Below are 20,761 nucleotides of genomic sequence, written 5' to 3'. Positions count from 1 at the left end.
AAAATGACAGGGAGAAATGGCTTTCCCCTTAACGTTTTGATTTTAGGTTTAGCCATTACCCGTGCCTCCTATTCATTTCTGACGTGCCGTGGGTTGTGATTGTGTGTGTGTGTGAGTCAGTGTTTGTATGTGCCTCTGTGTGAGCATGATCAGCAGCCCTCTCTCCATCTTCTGACAAGTTGACCTGGTTTATGGTGTCAAGCGCTAGCATGGTCAGAGGTGGAAGAGTATAGGAGCTCCATTCATCCAGAGCGGTAAGCATTTGACAGTATCGGTCCGCCATTAGGCCCCGTGATGGATGCTTCACAGGGCGGGAACAGATGGGTGGAGGCCCGACCGAAAGATGGAAATAGGATTTTGTTTGTAGACACGTATTCTAGATTTACAGCAGGAATCCATTCATCCACAGCGTAGATTTTATAAGAAAATGTGGCTCAGAATTCATTCTTTACAGTTACACCATTTGCAGGGAACGCGGCCGAGGATTAAGCTTGCAACCTTAGCCGATGCATCGAGAGAAACAGATCAGTAACTAAATGACGTTAGGCACATATTTGGAGACACTTTTCTCCGCCATTTTTGTCTGTCGTGTTTGCCCGCCTTTGCGTGCTTGTTTTACGCGTTCCTGCTGTATCGTTGATGTGTGTTTGCATGCCCAGAGCGAGGACCCTGCAGTGTATGCATATGTCTTAGCTATCCTCCTCGGTTGTTTGCCCCGGTTTGCACGGATGAATACAAATTGCGCCGAGTTCTTTATGGCTAGAGATGCTGTATAGTGACTAAGATGTTACCCCTTCGCTCCCCCCTTTCTGTGATCTCTCACACAGACTTTGCTCTGCTCTAGCTGGCTTTTGGTGTTGCTCATGTCTCCTGACACGGCCCACAGTCATTTGGTATTGTGTTATGAGTAATATTGTCGTCGCCCCCCCCCCCCCCTCCAATGTTTTCTTGTGGCCCTCAATACATGCAGAAGTGTGAGCGCTGCTGGCCTGTTGTCCTGAGCAATGAGCGTCATGTGCGTTTTTGCCGCTCCGTATGTGTCATTGCTTCTTGTTTTTGTTTCCTTTGACCCTCAGTTCAGCCATAAGTAAGTTTTCTTTCTGCTGTGGGTGTTGCATCCCTTTCTATCTACGTGTCTTGTGTGTCTCTGTCTCACCCCTACGTGATTGCCTTCTCTATCAAACCCTCCTTCTTTTTGGCAATGAAGTCCTCCCGGTGTTTTTCATCCTGCTGCCGAGAAATATCAAAAAGAAAGTTGAGGAAAATTACCTCTGCTGCTCTTTTGCATCCCTCTGCAGGTCTTTTTTTAAATATATTTTTTTTAACCTCCGTCTACCACTCTGCTTGCTCTTCCTTTCCCCTTTCTCTTCATCTGCACCTCTCCTCATCCCTCGTTCCTCCACTCGTCCCCCACTCTCAAACCCTCCCCTTTGCCTTTGCGCGGGTTGGACCGGGCTTATCTCCGGTCGGGCGAACATTCATTCACCGTTACTGTCCTCCTCTCCTCCATCCCGTCCTTTTCCCCCTCATCTGCTGTCCTTCTCACCTCTCCCTGCTCTCCTCCTTTCTCCTCTTCTTTCCAATTTCCTCTGCTCAAATGAGATGTTGTGTACAGAGGAGAGTGTGTACATTCCTTATCACCAGCTCCTGTCCGGGTATTAGGTGGGGGAAATGGGCCTGTAATGAAACAGAGAGTAGTGCTGTGCAAACACACACACACACGCACGCACACACACCCGCCAGGTTTGTAAGTATTTTTGTGTGTGTGTGAATGCGTGCTTTCTCGCGAGTGGCTGATTAAGGTCACCCTCTTTCTCATCTCATTACTTTTGCCACTGTCCTCACTTCCCTCTTCTTGTCTCGCTCCTTCAGCCTCTTCCTACTTCTGCTGTCCGTTACCGTTTATCTCTATTCGTGCCTCCCACCGGCTGTCTCTCTGTTCTTATTTAGCCCACTGCCTCAAATCTGTCTCACGAGTTCCTTTTCTCTGCAGAGTGTATGTTTGTACTTGGGATAAAGACGTGTCCTGTACGCCCGCAGAGTGCGAGTGCATGCTACGCTTGTGTGTGTGTGTGTGTGTGTGTGTGTGTGTGTGTGTGCGTAACATGTCTTTCTGTCCCCGTCATTCTTCTCCACCTACACAGGAGCACCCCGCGCTGTGGTCCGTGCCCTCTGTGCTCCGCTGTCCCTCATGCATTGTAGATGAGTTTAGCAACAACAGCAGAAGCTCCGTCTCTATGCGCCCTCCTGCTTCCCACACTGTCGTGTTGTGTGGCATGACAATTGAATGTCTTCGGTCTTTGCAGACCTTGTCTCAGAGAGCGCACTTTCACTGAGCCCCACACTGAGCAGAATGGGCTTTTGTCTTCAGCGCTGACGGTGTTCCCTCCATCTTTCTACACAACACTCTCACAACTGCACGGACTTCCTTGGTGTTCCTCTCATGCATGCACTGATCACCCTTCAGGAGCCTGCTTGAAATAGACGGATATAAGTGGATAGCGGTGAGCTCTAACGACAGTGTAATGCCTATTAAAGTGTGTCAGATCACTGAATGTTAAGCAGGCTCACTTACAAGACGACGACTTCACGCCACTGATCGGTGGAAGCTGCAATTAGAAATGTGGCAAAGTTGATGGTATTTGCTATATGTTTTATATCCACATTCTGTGAAAAAAGTAAATCATTATTAATAGTCACACTATGATCTAAGATCAGCTATCAGGAATGCAGCATGAACAAAATTCCAGGCAATATTTAGTCTCACAACTTGATATGATTGATTGATGGTCGATACGGTGCATTGACTGGCTCAAAGGAAGTTAGGAGTTGCAAAAAAACGGTGCAGCCAGAAACGGAGATAGAGAACACTGCAGCGATCGAAAGGAGGCGGATGGAGAGATACTGAAAGGTTAATACAAGCTCACGACTCAGGGGAGATCTTGTTTTGGCTCTACAGTAGGTGTGTACACCGGCAGCAGGATACTATGGTGAGTGTTGCTTCGAGTAACAGATTGAGATATGCTTCGCTGCCTCTAGCTCATGCTGGGGTCAACGTGGTTGCCCAAAGGCGGCGGTTTTCAACATTATATCCTCCTGCAGCGTGAACGACTAGAGAGTCCACAGACGGCTGGCGTACCATGAGGACTGTGGAGTCTGGTTCGTCATAGCCCTGCCAAATACTAGCTGTTAGCTGCCCGCCCATTAACGTTGCCTTCGGTTTAAACAGAAGGAGAAGACTAGGGTTGGGTAAGTGTTGTGTAATGTCTGTCTGTGTTTACAAAGTTTCCTATCAGATACGCATTGCTTGGCTCAGTGGGTCGTGGACGGCTGCATCATGACGAGAGTTCAGATACGGGTCAGAACAAAACACGCTGCGTATCGGTCACGGATGAATGCACTGTACCTCCTCTCCTCTCCTCTCTGGAATAAGGTAATATAAGGAGGCTGCCTGTGTACGCCTTGTGTGTACACACACTATCAGTACACTTTACAGATATGTTTTTATATTATTTTTTGTGCGCGATCTTAAATATCTTGTGTGGCAATTAACACATGATCTATGAATAAGAAACATATTACATAGGCTTAAAATACTGTAATAGGAAAGTACGTGAGGTGGAATAAAAGCACCTCACTGGAGCATGAAGGAGGGTCTGCTGTTAGAAGACAACGTACAATGTCGAGGTAACTGCTTAAAAGAAAGCAGCGTCTTCAATTAGTATGCTAAAGCTCCAGATTACATCATGTTCGTCATGACCAATGGCATTTTGTTCATTCATTCTAAACATGTCTCTGAAGGTGTTTGCTCGCCCTTTGTCCCTTGAACCAACTTCAGAGACCTCTCCAGCTCTCCAAAATGTACTTCTAGTAGTTTGAGCAATAAACCCAGAGTACATTTAGGCTTTCCCCTATTTATACCAGTCTAGAAACTAGACTCTATATCAAAATAATGTATGCTTCATTAAAATAGAGTTTCTTATGGGCCCTGACTTTATAGTCTCCTGAAACAATGCAACACTTGATGTGGCCACAGATGACAAACGTAAAACATTAAATACAAATCAAATCAGTTTTTGATCTTATATGTGTCTGTTCAGAAGCATCATGCCCGCCCTTCAAGTTGGGGGGGGGGGGGACACACACACGTGCCCCACCAGTTTCTTTTGTATCTGGATCTATTTCACATTTTTATTCTTTTTACTATTATCATTTTACATTATGAGTCAAACATAGCCTATTATTGTAATTATGTCATAGATCGTACCTCAATCATTTACACATCCCCTCTCTCTATGGTATTGGTTTCTTCCTAAAGTTTCAGGATGAAATCGGTTTCCAGCAGCAGGTGCACCGGCGCACAGCGCTCTGCTGCGCATCAGTGCTGGAGGAGATGTCGGCTACAGCTTAACAGTTTCCCATCATTCTTTAAAAAACCACGTCAGAAAGACCCAGCCCAGTCCTCAGTCAGGAGGTTGATAGTGCAAGAGGTAGTTTATCTTAGGTGAGTATTATAGTGATCAATCAATAAAATATGTAGATTTAATTGACAGATTTGTTCCCTTTTTCATATGACCATTTCAGACCAATCAAGGGCTGATGATGATTATTAGCAGTTGCTGACTTGTGTGTGTGGTCTGGCTTTATTATATACGTTCTCTAAATTAATTTGAATTGTGGATATATTCTTTTTATGCCCCTTAGATTTTTAGGTGAAGCAGACAAGATTTAACTCCTTTTTAAAAACAAACAAAGTGACAGCAGTGTAACAGCTGGTGTTGTGTAGGTGTCATTTTCAATAACAAAGCAAGCTCAAATAATAGATTTACAGTATTAACCGTAATACAAAGTGGGAGATTACTGAGCTACAAAAAACGGATTGAGTGAAGTTTAAAAATAATCCAATACAAAGAAAATTGCATCATTATTTTCTTTTTATTATTGTTCTGAGAAGCCCCAGAATTTGACATTTGGGCGTTACTGCCTCGTGTCTGTTAGCATCTAGCCAATTTATTCGTTGGTGTGTCTGGTTGTTTCTCATTAAGGATGTTGCCAAGCAGGGAGACCAAGAAGCCGGAGATACTCTGACTCCATGCTTGGTCACGTTGTGATCTGGCTCTGCAAATCAGTGAAACAATGCACCGATTGAGGCCCTGTCTGTGCTCAAACACTGAGCTAGCTGGACATCTGCTCAATTAAGCACACTTCAAATTATTTTGTTGCACCCACTACTCACCCTAGTAACACCATCTCCGTTGACGACCCCTTCAAAATGGAAGCGGAACTGTCAGATAGCTTTCCCAATTACTCACATGCAACTTGCAGCCTCGGTTGTATTCATTTCCTTCTAGCTTTTTTTCGACTCGACGGTCTTATCTCGTTTGATGTCTTTTGATGTTTATAAATACACAGGTTTTTGGGTTATTTTTGTTTTACATCAGGAAACTGATGGGTACATTAGATGTATCATAGGGTTTCGGGTGTATGCAGGAAAGAGTTTAAAAAAACAAGTAAGCAACGTACTGTAAGTCACAAACAGATACACTCCTGCATTTGCATATTCATCACTTCTAAGTGCAATCAAAATAATTGTTAATTATTTTAATGGGACTCTGATTTTTTTGCTTACTAGCAAAATTCTGCTGATATCGACTATGCGATGCAGATGTAAAGCTGCAGAAAAGCTAGTTAGCGGACTTTGAGTTAAGATTGTGTCTATTGTAAATAGTCCATAAATGCAATGCCAGTTTTATCGTCAATGATCAGACGGTTGCTGTCCCCAGATTACACAAATACTAAGACACGCCAAAAGTCTTCCTCAATTTCCCGATTTCCCCCCACCTCGAATTTCTTTCTTCGCCTCCTCGCCTCACGACTTAGTCCCTCCCATGGGAGATGTCAGCGGAGGAGGCGCGGTGGAGATGCGAAGAGAGCGGAGTCGAGGCAACGGTCATTCAACAGATGAGACGTCCTCGCCTCTGAGCCGTCATTTTAAAGCAATGTCAATTAAATATGATGTATGACACCGCTGCATCAGCTGTCCGTTGTTTTCTTATACCTCTCTATTTTATCATCTCTCTCAGATGACCACAACGCTGTTCACGACAACTTATAGAGTTACTATGAATGTATTCCACAACATGGCTTAATGTGACAAGAATGTTCAGATGAATATAGAAAAGGCCTTTACATATGTCGGCCTTTATGTATTGTGTGAAGCACTACATATTTGTATGAAAAGTGCTATACCAATAACGAGATATATTAGTGTATGATAGAGTGATAATATATACACACAAACAAACCTGTTTGTGTCCTGTCTATCTATCTATATATCTATATATGTGACAATAAGACTTTCGCAAAGGATACACTTGTTACCGCACTTCAAGCTCCTCCGACAAGCATCCTTGATCCTCGCTAGATGCAATTTAGGAATTGGGACGTCCTTCAAGATGGAGCGCTGAGATCGGTTTTCTGGGTCACAGTGAGGAGCGAGGAATTGAGGAGGCACAAAATTGGGGTTTAAAAAAGTGTTTAGATTTCGGCTCACATGAGAAGTGTGCAGAATCTGTCCCCTCTCTCTCTCTTTTTTTTTTTTTTTTTCCAAAGCAGAGCAGGACCCTCCTTTCCTCCCCATGTGCGGTTAATGTGTCTCCCTCACCTTCCATTTTCATTTCCAAACCATCGTCAGAGATGCCGATCAATGGGTTCTGTTGTTGCCTTCACATTTGCAGCGTGACCAGCCACTGCTGTCACCGGAGGATACGAAAAGGAACACCCATGAATAATTTACGCCGAGCAGGAATATGTAAACGGGTAAACAGGCACGAGAAACAAAATGCAAACAATTGCAGCGGCTCGCATGAATTAATTGCTCGATCGAGTCCCTTGTTCTCCTTGTTGGAGCTCCGTGTTCTTCATGACTGATTCAGGGTCAGCAGGCCATGAGGATTGTTTCTGTGTGGAGTGAACTGATGGAGGGTCGGCTGCCGTCGGAGCAAAACTGCATTACAATTTCATGCATTTGTTTGCTCAAGTGTTATGTAATGTAGTTTTACTTAGCTGAATAGTACCACATACTGGTGTTTTGTCTCGCACTCTCCACCATAGCAGCGGTATTAAATTAGCATCTTGCACCTCAAAAAGTAAGTAATTGCCAAGTATTGCTGTAATGAGACTGTTCATTACAGAGACGCTGACTAGGCAGCTTCCCTCTTCAGTACCATGAAAGTACATTCTTGTGTAATGAGGTTATTGTGCGCTTTGAAACATCTGTCAAAGAATCCTGTAAGTGAATTAATCCATTGAACTAATGCAATCGGTGCAAACTGAATGACGTGGCCTGCTGTCACATGTGGCACGCCGACTCGTGTAGAAAAAAGAAAGTTCTTATCGCCAGTAACCAGCAGATGATGTGCTGAAGTAACTGTCAGAGTGGAGGGCAGAGGGAGATGGCAGAGTGACAGAGTGGCCCCATTTGAGACTGTCACCGGGTCCCGGGAGTGACGACACCGACCCAAGACGAATCGAGGCCCAGCTGGCTGCCTGGCCGGCTCGTGTACGTTGCCGGATCATAAATAGCCAGGGCCCCAGTGCAGGGTGGAGGTGGTTTGTCATCAGGCCTGGCCCCAGCCGGGGCACTGACTCCCCGACGAGAAGGGAATTTATCACTGTACAGTGATAAGACAAGGCTATTATTGTTTCTGTCCTCCTCCTTCTCCTCGCCCACCTCCCTTTCCTCTCCCCCTCCGCTTGTGTGGAACACATAACCTCTTCCTTTTCTTCTGAGTTTCCCCCGCTCCCTTGTTCCCCCTTCCTCTGTCCTCCTTTCCCTCCTCTTGTCTTCTTTTATTCTTGTGTTCTCACGCTGTAACCCTTTACCACCACTGCTTTTTTTTTCTCCCCCCCCCCCCCCCCCCATATACTTCCTCCTCTATCTCTCTTTCTCTCGGCACACGAGCGATATTATCAGGAAAGTAATGACTCCGAGGAACGATCGTAATCAGATACTCGGTAGAGGATAATGACCACACCGGGGTTCTACACGGAAAACAATATTCATGTATTAATCGCTGCTGCCGCATTGGATGGCTTCAGAGAGAGATTGAGGTGTGAGGGGAGAGAATAGGAAGAAAGGATTAAAGGTGTGCAGGAAGTGCAAGTGAGACGGCAAAGATTGCGATGGTGAGAGAAGAAAGGGAAATGGAGGAGGGTGTTTGTGAGGCTAGACAAAAAGGGAGAGAGATGGTAAACAGAGTGAGGTTATTTAGGGGTCAGTCGTGTCTCAAGTGTTTTGCGGTTTCTGAAACACAATTTGTCTCCGTCTTTTAGTGAGGCGTAGCTAAACTCTCCATTTCCCTCCTCCCTGTCTCTCTTTCTCCTCTTCTTGTTGCACCCGCAAGAAAACGTTGCTTTGCTCGGTCATTTTTATTTTATTCCTGGCTCACAGAGCTCGCTGCCACGAGACTCGCAGACTGGGCCTCGACTCTCGAGTTTATCTCGTTCCTTTGGATGCCGGCTTGGTGCCGGCTCCTCTCTCCCTACGCGGCAGGCTCAGCTGTCAGGATCGCAGAAGATGGATGAATTACCGTGCAAAGGTCTCCTCCAGCGCTCTCACCTCATTTAGATGCTCCGTTCGGCTCCGACTCGCGCTAACGTTGCCACAGCGCGTTAGCCCGGCACCAAGGCCCTTTTGTTTCTTTGTTTACAAATGTATGCTAATGAGCGAGGGAGCGCAGGAAGTGTGCAACCCATGCATGCTCCCTCTAATTCCTTCCCCAGTGACACATCAGCTGTGACAGTTGTGGCTCTGCAGCGGCTCAGAGTAGCCTTCTTATCTCCTCCGCTGTGATTGGAGGAGCTGCCTCTGGGTGTCACTGGCCACTGTGGGGATTGGTTAGTGAAGCGTGTGTGCATACAGTATGTATCTCTGTCCACTTTCTCATAGGGGCATAATTAACACTCTGGAGACGGAGAGCTCTGGACATGTTTGGCCTTTATGAATATACTCTGATGCTCACTCGAGGCATCTTGCATTTGTTGTAAACCACACAGAGCAGTAAAGTCCATCAACCTCGGTCGCTGTTGTTCGTCTCTCCCTGCGAGCGGCTGCTCTATCTTCCTCTCGTCTGTCTCGCTCTCCGGCTCTGTAGCTTCGTCCTGTGCCTCTTTTCGTGATATCTTGTTTGCCGTCGACCATGATTGAAATGTCTCTCTTTTGCATTCGTGGCAACTGAGAGGCCAAAGCAGAACTTACAGGCCTCTAGACAGCCAGTGGAGTTCGCAGAGGCCTCGGGCACTAAGCGGCAGGAGGAGATGGGGAGAGGCAGACAGCCATTTAGAGGGGAGCAGGGCGAGTGGGCTGGCAGGTTGCAGAGGGATCAGACTGTTTTGTTCCACAGCCTATGGCCAAATACCAACTAGACAGGAGATTGACAGAATGATATCAGCCTTTTTTTTGTTTTGTTTGCCAATATGACCCCCAGTTGCCAGTTAACTAACTCCTAAAAAGATCTATCCCACGCTCAGTCAAGAATAGAAAGCAAGATTTATCAATAATGTACCCAGTATGTACTGTCAGAGAAGTCAAATAATGCTGCACAATATATCTGGTATATATTCTTCAGAAATACTGTATAATGCACACGGCTGTAGGCGTTCACCTCCTAGGCCCTGTTCAGCTGCCGATGGTGAGTTAAGTGTAAAAAAAACCTCAAGAGCAGATAATATGTGTGTGAAAGTTTTTAAGTAGAGAGCAAGTGGGATACGAACCTCATCGGAGCCCAGATGGCCCAGAGATAAGCAGGAGGCACTTCCTGGCTTCCACAGCCTTTTTGATTGTGGATGTAATCTATTGGCTTCTTAATTCCACTCTTCTCATTTCCACACGTTGGTAAGTGGAGCTAGATATGCGCGAATGAAAGGCTAGAGGCCATTTCTCATTTGTTCACATGCGACTGTAGATGTTACGAACATGAGCACACTGCCTTTAATTCTGTAAGCGGCGCGCACCTCACTCTGATCCCAAGTGTTGTACATTTCCACACTCCGCTGCTAATGTTAAACTGATTCTGTTCATTAGATTTGCTTGAAAACAACACACTCTCAGTATCAGTGTGTTTATGTGTGTGCGCGCGTCTTTTGCATGTTTTTGCTTGTGAGTTTGTGTGTCCGTATAGCCTAAAACGGCAATAAGGTCATTCCCTTTTCTCCCGGTCTGTCCGTTAATCTTTGAGTGCGTTGGGCCTTTGCGCTCAGATTTTGTGTTTGTCTCCATCCAAAGCATTTTGTGGGGTTTTTTTGTTATATGAATTTTCCTAAGTGGCGGCTTTAGTGAGCTGCTGTGGAGTTCAAAACATTACCAGAGCTTAGAGGAGAGGGTAGAAGAGAGCAGGAGAGTGGGACCTCTTTGACCCTGACCCATATCACAGCACATTAAGCATCTCTGCAATCCCTCTTTCTCTCTGCCCTGCAAACCCCAAGGGCCAACGAGCACTCTCTCTCTCTCTCTCTCTCTCTCTCTCTCTCTCTCTCTCTCTCTCTCTCTCTCTCTCTCTCTCTCTCTCACTGCTTCGCTCTCTTCTCACTGTCTCTCTCTTGTCTTTGCTCGCCCCTCTCTGTCACAGTCCCTTTGTCTCCATTTATCTCATCTCCAAAGCCTTGTTATTTTTTTGTTGTTTAAATGCACTCTGGTTTTCCTTTAGAAGGCCGTGTTGTTGGAGCCAAACTAAAGGCCAGGGAGTGTAGTACTCAGAACCGGGGCCTATTCATCAGTTTCACAGCAGCCCTCCACTCTGCTTCATTACTGACTGGCTAATGGCACAGATCAGGGCAGTTTATTTGCTATAATTAGCGAGCTCCATTTGGCCAGCGCAGCCCCAGTGAAGCCTGCTACACTTGTGCTGCCCCCCTGCCACGCCACCCTGCGAATGTGTGCGCACAAACGCTTCGCCGTTGCGCCGAAAAGTGCCATTAAGAAACTATACCGGCCCATCGGCTTGACATCCTCCGCTGCCTTGTGTCAACCGTGCCTTATAATGTCATGACTGATTGCCGTGCAAAAAGCCATGAGCCTTGTAAAACTTTATAAGCTCTGCACTAAAAAAAAAAAAAAAAGAAAGTAGTGGTGTATTGAAAATGGATTGCAGAGCGATGGGGGCAGGGATAGAGGGGGAATGAGCAAGTGACTAAGTCAATCAGTTAATGGCTGACTGAGTAATGAGCGCTTGAGTGAGTGAACATGCGAGCAGCCGGGAAATGGCAGGCTCTCACCCCTGTGGTTACACCCTCTTCTTTACTTCTCGCTCAGGCTCTCGTCCGTGCATCCCACTCGACTTCCTCTTACGGTCTCCATCCGTGTTCCCATCATCTCCCCCCCCCCCTCTTGACTTCCAGTTTAATCTCCTACCCCGTACCCTCTCGCATTCTAAACCCTTGCACCCTGTCTCCCCCTCTTGCTTAATCTCCCGGTCTCTCTCCCACTCTTGTGTTTTGAAAAGCCTCTTGTTTCGTGGTCCTGTGCAATTTTAATCTTGTTCCCCCGATGGTGGGAGAGGAGGCGCCGGGCGTACTTAACGTTCCCTCTCGTTGCTGGTGCTAGCTCGAGTAGCTACAGCCCACGTCACTGAGCTGGAGTCGCAGTGTGCTCATTGAGTAAAGGAGATCCACCCCGCCAATAAAGCGTGCTGTCGCCGTGCACTTGTAACTCTTTTGTCTGCTCATCCTTCCAAACCTCCATTCCTCGCTTGCCGTTTCTCACAATTTTCAGTTCCAATCACCTACTTCATTTCGTTAAACTTGCTCAGTGATGCAAAAACGGCCAACTCCTCCAAACAGCTAATCAGTATGGCAAGGTCACGAGGTTCCACATTAAACCAGGCCTGGCGCATAAGCTAAGCAACTTTGGTTGACGCATGTTTGCCGCAGTGCCAGAGCTCGTTGCTCCAGCGTCACAGCTGGCCTCCTGGGATTTTAGTGTGATGAAGAAAGAGAAAATGTGCAGTGGACTGCACTTAAGCAGGCAGAACCATCTCGGCAGTGAGGTCGGTCAGCGGCAGATGGCTGACAAGTATGCACCGGCTCAGTAAAACGGTGCTTGGCAGACAGGCGTGTGCGTGAATTCAGTTCCTCAAACCTCGAAGCAGCAACAGCAGAAGACCATGCCGGGTCCCACTGTTAAGAAAAAACAGAAGCGAAAGGCTGCAGCGCCCGTCACGTGATCAGCAACACTAATGATGAAGCGTAATACTTTCACCTCCTCTAATGAATCGTGATTGTTGGTGTGACGTGCAAGCAGCAGGGTGAGAATTCGAAGTATACGCCATCATCCATCGGCCCGGCCTTGTGTCAAAGAAACAGGCTGGTGGTAGCTGTGTGGGAGTATTTTCCTCCACAAATTAGGCCCCATGATACCAAATGTTGAGCTTCATTTGAATGCCAGAGTCCACTAAGGCATTGTTACTGACCAGTAATCCTTTTTTCACATGGCTACCTCCAGCAAGGACAGTGACACAACCACTCTCTTTGTTATCTCAGAAGGACCTCAGTGTGCTCCAATAGTCTGGGACTTAATCCAATAAAGCATCTTTGGGATGAGATTGAATGATAGAGTAACTATGAAGCCCGAAGCTAAATACATCTGTTGCAAGCTCAAGATGCTACTGATCAAGCAGATAAGAATAAGCACCAGCGCCTCTAAAATATTTTACAACTAATTTACTCGCTTGTTTTTGTTTTTGTCACTTCCCAATATGACAATAACACAGAAAGAATGTAGTTCTAAAAAAATGATTCGGTTACTCAATCGACAAAGATAATCAATAATAATTTTTATAATAAATTATTAATCATTCATAAATTACATTTTGCGTCTTAAGCTTCTAAAATGTGAAGAGCTTCTTTTTTTGTTTTATATAATTGAAAATGTTTTAGTTCGGGGTTATCGGGCGGATTAAAACATCACTTTGAGCTCTGGGAACTTGTTATGAGTGTTAATACATTTGGAATAGTGAAAACGTTTTATAAACTCAATCGTCAAAGATTCATTGAAAACCTGATCGACCGATTGATCAAAAACAAACAAATATATTTTTAGCTTCTCTGTGTATCTGTAACCATGAAGCATATTTATATAAATCAAGGTCACTGTGACCATAACTCAAGAATTGATATGGTAACTATGACAGCTGAACACAAATGTCTAGCAGAGTAAAATGTGACGACGTTGTGGACAGACATGGATGTCAACTGCAACTTGACTGGTTGGCGGAGGCGTACAAGCACGGGGAGATAATTCCAGTTTTTCCCGCTGCGTTCTGTCGCTAGTCCTCCATTATCGTTGAGTAGTAATTGGGCTCGACTGTGACTTTTTTTTCAAAGGAGACCATGTAGCAACCACTCTTGAGATAACACTGGCAAATGAATTGTGATAACGACCGTTGGCGTTGTTGTGTAACCACTGTGAGCTGCTGTATTTGACTTTGTGCTATTATTTCTCCTGTTTAGCGGCGGGCTAATACATGGAACAGATCCTGAGGGCTCCCAAACAGATTATTATAATGATCTAATTTGTTGTGACTGGACTCTGTCACAAAAGTTCAAACTAAACTCTCCTAGCTAACCACCTCAGCTTTATTTTCTGCGTTGTAATGTTGAGTCTTCTCCTCTTTTTCTCATCTGACTGCCCTTCGTTGCTGTTTTGTAGCTCCTGCGCTCACTTCTTTGATTGTGTTATTAGCATTCTGCTGTATCACCATTCTGTCTTTCACCTCACATACAGTGGAGCACCGCCTTGCACTGAAACCCAAGTGCATGTTGTCAGTCTTGTTCAAAGATAAAACGAGATGCAGCGATACGCACACACACACACGCATATATATCGTACGCATATATATATACGCTCAAATGCACTGAGACGCGCACAAGTATAAGCTCGTACAGCGCAGATGAGAGCTCCGACAGCGGCAGTTCGCTGAAAGCTATAGAGTTTAGAATATCATTAGTTTTAAAAGGGCAGCCAGACAAGGTGAACTTAATACTCATTTCTCAAAAGTAGAGGAAGCTGGAGAAAGTTCCCTCCAAGCCTTGTCTCTATCTACAGATTACACCCACATCAACCTTGGATAAGACTCCTGTTTATTGTGGTTTTTAATATACTCCGTCACAGGCTTACCACTCCAAAAAAGAATGCTCTCTATCTCTGTCCTCTGGAGGTTACAGAAGTCGCTCTCCTCCATCTTATCTGCACAGTAAACAGAGCTGTAGTTTTAGTAGCGGGGGGGGACATGAACAGATTAGGCAGAATATCAGAGTGGAGGCTCCTAAATGATTAGTATTCCGCCTGGTCTCCTGTGGGTGGCGGTGCTCGTAGTCGATTGGCTTCCATTAACCTGCCAGTCTGCTTTTCATTACTTCATTAGAGATCACGTGGAGTCAGTCCCAGTCCAGGGCACCGGGACTGACTCCTGACTCGCTGCAGCTCGCCACGGCCTCGGCTGCTGCGCACTGCATCATGGTGTGTGTGTGTGTGTGTGTGTGTGTGTGTGTGTGTGTGTGTGTGTGTGTAATGCCAGCAGTCAGTCCTGTTCTTTCAGTCCTTTTTAAGTTTGTGTCGGTAAGTAAATGAAAGCGATGCATGCTGTTTACCAAGGAGTACAGCAGTGCCGGCGACCTCGTGGTTTGTTTGGCTGATTCACCACCGTGGCACCATTTGATTGGTTCATCTAAACTCTTATTTCCTGCCAGCGGGGGACATTATTTATGACTCATTCAAATCGCAACGCCGAGTCTTTCTGTCTGACAAACCGCTCATGAGCATGATGCACACATCTAGTCGCACGCTCCTATAGTCCCACATGTATTTAAACTTGTCTTTTAAGACTGTTAAAGAGTTGCCAAGGAATATGTTGGCAAAGAATGTTTGAATATTTGTACACACACACACACACACACACACACGCGCACACACTACAAGTGCTTTGCAGTTCTCATTATCTTCCCTTTTGGGATTGTTGAAGAATTTATTAGAAGAATATATTAGCAGTGACTGTTCTTTCTTGTTTTCAAACATTTATGCATATAAAGGGACTCTGCAAATGGGGCACTAATGATTTAAATGTAACTATAATGATATAAATAGCAGCGGAAAGTTAAGTGCACGTTACACTTCACTCGACAAGGCCATTTCTGCACATAGGGTGCAGAGATTCGTACTCTTAGTGCGTATTTAGAAGTCTTATTTTCTCAGGAAAGATGTTCACTCAAACATTATTCTCCCCCGACTTCAAAAGACGGCGCTTGAGGGGCTTGAAGAAGAGGAGAAATGATTTGAAAGTGAATTCTTTGTTGAAAGTTTGCCTCCGAATGTTGGTCGACTGCTTTGTGTCATCTGGATGCTTCCACAGGTGAATCTCTCTCCGTCAAATTCTCACGCTATTAATCTTTTATCTATGTCAGTACTGTCAGTTTGGCCATCCATGCTGCTTGAATACTTCTCATACATAAATACAATGCGTTCCTATCAGTTTCACAGGTTGTTGTCTCTATTTTGAGGTTCAACGCTGTCCCTCACCGCTGTCATCTCTTCATATTTTTAGGGGATCACTTGCATGATGAGGTGAAGCAAAGGGGAGTCTCACCTGACTCCCTGGAGCATTGCCTGCTCATAATAGTCTCAGATAAGTGGTTGAGGGTAAATGTGCTGCCAGTTGACTCAAGCAGTGTTTACTCGGGGGGAAGAACAAAAAAATAAACTGCAAAATGAAGCAAAAGATGAATCGCGATGAACAAAGAAATGGATTTGCCATTTATTTTCCATTTGGGTGATTTTAGGTAATCTGTTATATTCTAATTACAGTATGATATATTGTGTTTCATATCTTTGTTTTGACATGTCCATGGAGGCATTATTTATGGGATTTAAATAGGAGAGCATCCTGAACATTCACACTTTTCTTTTTACTGAGGAACAAATGCAGCTACTGAAATGTATTGTTGTAAGATCAACACTTGGAAGGTGAAGTGTCCTGCTATTTTTGGCTCAACAATGGCAGGAAAGTCAGCCTTGAAGTGAGACGAAGTTGAGCACGGCTACTCTTTGGTGTCTGCTCTTTGATCTGGGGAGCTTTGATCGACCCCGGAGGACGTACTTAGACCGTCCATGTCGAGTTGGACTTCGGAGTGACGGTTATAACAGCACGGTTCCTGTAGCTTCACAAGGAAAGCTTCCTTGACTTCCATTGCTTGTTGTTCTTTTTTCTTTTTTTCTTTTTAGGATAACATTTCCAGTGCACTTTTTCTTGAGCGGGCAAGAGTCAGAAAACATACAACCCAACATACCCTTACACAATCGGAGAGAAAGATGGCAATACGGTTACAGGGATGCATTGTGAACATAGCGATTCTCTCCTCTGTTAAGTAGAAGCAGAAGATTTATTTAGATCAAAGCAGGTTTTTATTACAGTTGCTTTGGAATCAGGGAAATGGCAACGGGAGTGGAGGTGGGAGACATGATAGGCCGAGATGATATCCAAACAAATGAGGGAAATAAATCCTGATCATAGATTATGTTTGCTGGAGACTTCATCATTGTACGTAAGGGAAACTTTCATTGTTGCTACATTTTCATTTGTGTGTTTTTGACTTTGATTGTTTTTTCATGGTGTCTCTACTGTCTATCACTTTGAGCATTCTTTCCTCTTCTCCTTGACCGCATCAATCTCCCTGCAGCCCAACCCTGCCCCCCCCACACACACACACACACCACCCCCCATCTAATTCAGCCCACTCAGACTCATTGTTAAGGGGGCATATTGGAAAACCATTAGCTCTCATTATGCTTTATAGCCACTCGTTCTCCCCATTCTGTCTTTTAATCACAATCTATCCCTGTGTGTGTGTGTGTGTGCGTGTGTGTGCACGTGCACGCGCACGCCCTTCTGTGCGCGTGGCAGTATGCACGTGCGTACACTACAGCCAACCCCCTGCTCGGCAGACAGTAATGAACCACTTTCACTGTAATGCATTTGGGACACCACAAACCCCCCCCCCCCCCCCCCCCCCCCCCCTCCCTCTTGCTTTTTATGGGGGAGTCAATGGCTCAGACGCCACCTTTTATGGCAGCCCATCCGAGCTGCTGCAATGTTGTGCATTCGTGAGCCATGTCAGCCATATGGGATTGAATGCTGTGCAATAGAAATAAAAAGAGATTGGAGTGAATGGGGTATGGATTCCCTTTTATATGAACTCCTCGTAGAGGTAGAAACCCTCGTAGGAAACCTCATGAGTCTCCCTTCGCTCCTTGTAACTCCAAATAACCAGCCTCTCATAAAGTGCTGAATATCCTGTTACTGCTCTCTATTGAATTGCGCTCCGGTTTGATCATCCAGGACAGCACGTGTGTGTACGTGTGCACGTGTGTTTTGCTGGCTGGTAGTTTTGACCATATGCGTGTACACACAAAAAAAAACACGCACAAACTTGCATGGACACACAGTCGTAATATGCGGATTTAAATCCCGGTTGTTCTCTCCCGGCCAAGTCAACTGTCATCATTGTGCAGCAAAACTCCCATAATCCATCTGTGGCATGACAGCACCCTAACAGCTCTACTTTGCAGCTCGGAAATCTATTCTTTATGTCTCTCCATTTCTCCATCTCTCCTTTTTTTTCACCCCCATTGTCACTCCCCCCCTCTTCACATTTACCCTCGGGACCAGTTTTTATTCTTCTCGTCTCTTTTTCGTTTTTCCAATTACATTTTATTTTCCACTTAATCTCCTTTTTTCTCTGGAAACTTTTATCTGGGTTTGATTACACTAGAGAGGCTCAGCAGGAAGAAAAATAAGTGATAGCTTGAAATTATTGTTGACCATGATGATGGTAATGAAGATATTCATAATTGTAATTATGCTATAGAGATGAGAAGGACAATGATGCCGTTACCAATGATGATGAAAGTGGAGATGAGGATGTCGACAATGAGGACGATGACATTGATAACGGTGCTTGCTGGCTTTCTGAGCGCTGTCCATGTTTTCACCTTGGTCCAGATGGAGAGAGACAGACGGAGGGGACGGACGGCAGCCGTAAGAGGGACACTCGCTCCTCAGCTGGCCACCACAAGAGCGAGGACACCAGCGACAGCCGGGAGGACGAGGCTGCAGTGAGTCTTCTTTCTTGTTGTCTTTTTTTCTTTTCTGTCTCACCACTCTGGGAGGAATATGAATGTGAGGACCCAATCCTAAACACACACACACCCTGCACACCCACATCCGTCTGACTAGGCAGCAATGAGATTTATTGCTCATGTGTGTCGACAGGGCCTCATCAGGGCTCCAACAATCCCAGTCAGCGTCGTAATTACCATCAAAAACACGGGGCTCTGTTCTCTGTGCATCTACTGATTAATGCCCCAAAAGAATCCCTTCTCTCCAAAAAAAGAGATATGGGACGACGCAAACTAACACAGGTGGGGAAACATCTGTATTCCGATTTTATTGCTTTAAAACTTTTCTTTTTGCTCATTAAAACTCATCTACAGTATGCCCTTGTGACCCCACCCACTGCACTGAATTTGAATAATGTTTCCAGCTCTGGGAGCCCACTGCTCTCAATATGTTGTGAACACATCGTGCAATCTTACATCCTCCTCAAGCATTTATTCCTGTGATAGATGTGAAGTTAGACAGAGGCGTATCCAACAGCAGAGCATGAGCCAGAGTTTGGACCACCGCCAGAGATCATTAGCACATGGTCCATGCAACCACTGAGAAAATCTGACACTTAAACTCTTATTTCCCCTGATAGTGGGTGGATTTACAGCAATGTTGGACCTACAGATAAGTTCCAAGTACTGCATTAGTTCCAACTGTGTGGGGTAACAATGACCTCCTGTTGCTTCCAACAAGCCACTCCGATTTTTGGAATAATCCTCATGTGGACTATTCCAAAAATCGGAGTGGACGGAAGACTGTATCTTTCTGGGTATGTCCAGATTAAAGAAATTACACCGAGCAGGAGGGTTGGCCGATCACGTTTGTTTTCACGTTGTCCATTCGTGGTTGCTGCTAGAGATTCTGCTGATAGACGATTCGATCGCCAGGGGGCGGCGGGAAGAGGTGGGCATGTGGGGAGTTACATCACAGCACTCTGGTCTGGTGGAGCTTTAAAATATTCAGACGTTTAATCTTTCTGCAAGCAGTTCAGTAAATGAATAACCATTTATAAAAGAGTGTGAACCTTTTTATTTTAAATATTCAAACATTAAAAAATATGTTTTAATAGCAATGTCTCTATTAAAGCAGCAGCTTCCGTTTGAAAAAGTCTGTGTGTGTCTGTGCTTCGGGCGACAATATCATGTTCCGTTTAACGTTATTATCTTATCTTCGACACTACAATCTAAATAATATCCATAATGTTACCGACTCTTATGTAGCGCAGAGCAAGGTTTGGGTTGTCAGATCCATGGAAAAGACGCGGCAAACTGGTTCGTAATTAAGGACTTAAAAGTCACTCGTGCCAATTATGATTAACAGGGCTCAGCAGGCAGACATGTCGCTCCACCACAAACATCTCTAAATGCACAGTAGGCATTTTCCACAGATTATTTTCTATAACATTCTGATGTTAGTTTGTCAGTTCAAATTGAAGTTAAAACTTCTATACAAAAACCACACTGTACTCCTGAGTTGTATTATTAGTCGCTCCTTCCTCAACCTCAGTCGACCAGGTTTCCAGGCCAGCACTTGCCACTCATGTTGACAGGCTGTCTACCTTCAAATGGGATCCTGCCTGAGGCTCAGGTGTGTGTAAAGCTCCTTGAGGTGGCAAAGAATCAGGTCGTGAAGGCAATCTACACTAATTTAAACGTTCACCGCCCGTGTGGCTGAGTTGAATATTTGATGTAAAAGAGGCCAAACATATTGTAGAGCAAGGGATGATACAGATTAATGAGATGTATCAGATTTAGTGATTGGTATTTTTTTTTCCATAATAAAAACGTCTACCTCTCTGCTCGCTAGAGAGGATCATTACGCTGGGCTGTAAAGGAAGTCCCTGAGAAGCTGCTGTTTGTGGATTGAATTCAAATGCATGAGCCTGTTAATAGCCAGTATCAGTACATTTTATTCTAAGAAATGAATAATGTTTTTGCTCCGCTCCTTCTTTGCTTCTACCAATATATATATATATATATATATATATATACACACTGCAAAATCAACAACTGGTTTAAAGTAGATTTTGGTCAATAGTGTATGTCTCTCTGTCAGACATACGTCACTGTATCGCATCATAGTGGTCACACGGTTTGTCTGACCTCTATGTGCAGCGAAACGTCAGACAAAACATACACTTTGTACTTGGCCGCGCACAACAAGCTGTGGCTGCAGGAGTTTAAGACCCAAACACGGTTTAAGTTCAAACCCAAATTGTTGATATCGCTGTATTTCTGTTGACTAGCCGAGGGGGACCATGTGAGAGAAGACGACGATACATCTTATTCCATAAAATGCCGTCGTCTTCAAAATCGATTTAAGTGAAGGCTTTAGGAAATGTGCTTGAAGAGATAAGAGTCGTGAAGGGGGAGCCGGCAGGGTTTCTTTCCGAACGGCCCTCCTCGAAACTCTAAACCTGCCTGATAGCATTAGGGCTCCTCTTCTGTCACAGTCAAATGGGAAGCGGCTCTCAGGACGAGTCAGTCTCGTGCACTGAAGCCCAAATATTCGGCTGCACTGTAAGCATTCTGCCGAAGTCACTAAAA

At 45.0% G+C, this 20,761-nt stretch overlaps 1 protein-coding gene across 1 annotated transcript in view; it reads left to right on the top strand.

The window, feature by feature from the left end:
• The window catches only part of b4galnt4a (beta-1,4-N-acetyl-galactosaminyl transferase 4a), a 125,397-nt gene that overhangs the window by 21,894 nt on the left and 82,742 nt on the right, over window positions 1-20,761 (top strand). The window contains exon 2 of the mRNA XM_079162459.1: window positions 18,051-18,163. Coding sequence (XP_079018585.1) covers window positions 18,051-18,163 — 113 coding nt within the window. The remainder of the gene's footprint in view (window positions 1-18,050; window positions 18,164-20,761) is intronic.

The sequence above is a fragment of the Pholis gunnellus genome (assembly GCF_910591455.1).
Source record: "Pholis gunnellus genome assembly, chromosome: 7".
Classification (NCBI taxonomy): domain Eukaryota; kingdom Metazoa; phylum Chordata; class Actinopteri; order Perciformes; family Pholidae; genus Pholis; species Pholis gunnellus.
This window is presented reverse-complemented; position numbering and strand designations above follow the sequence as displayed.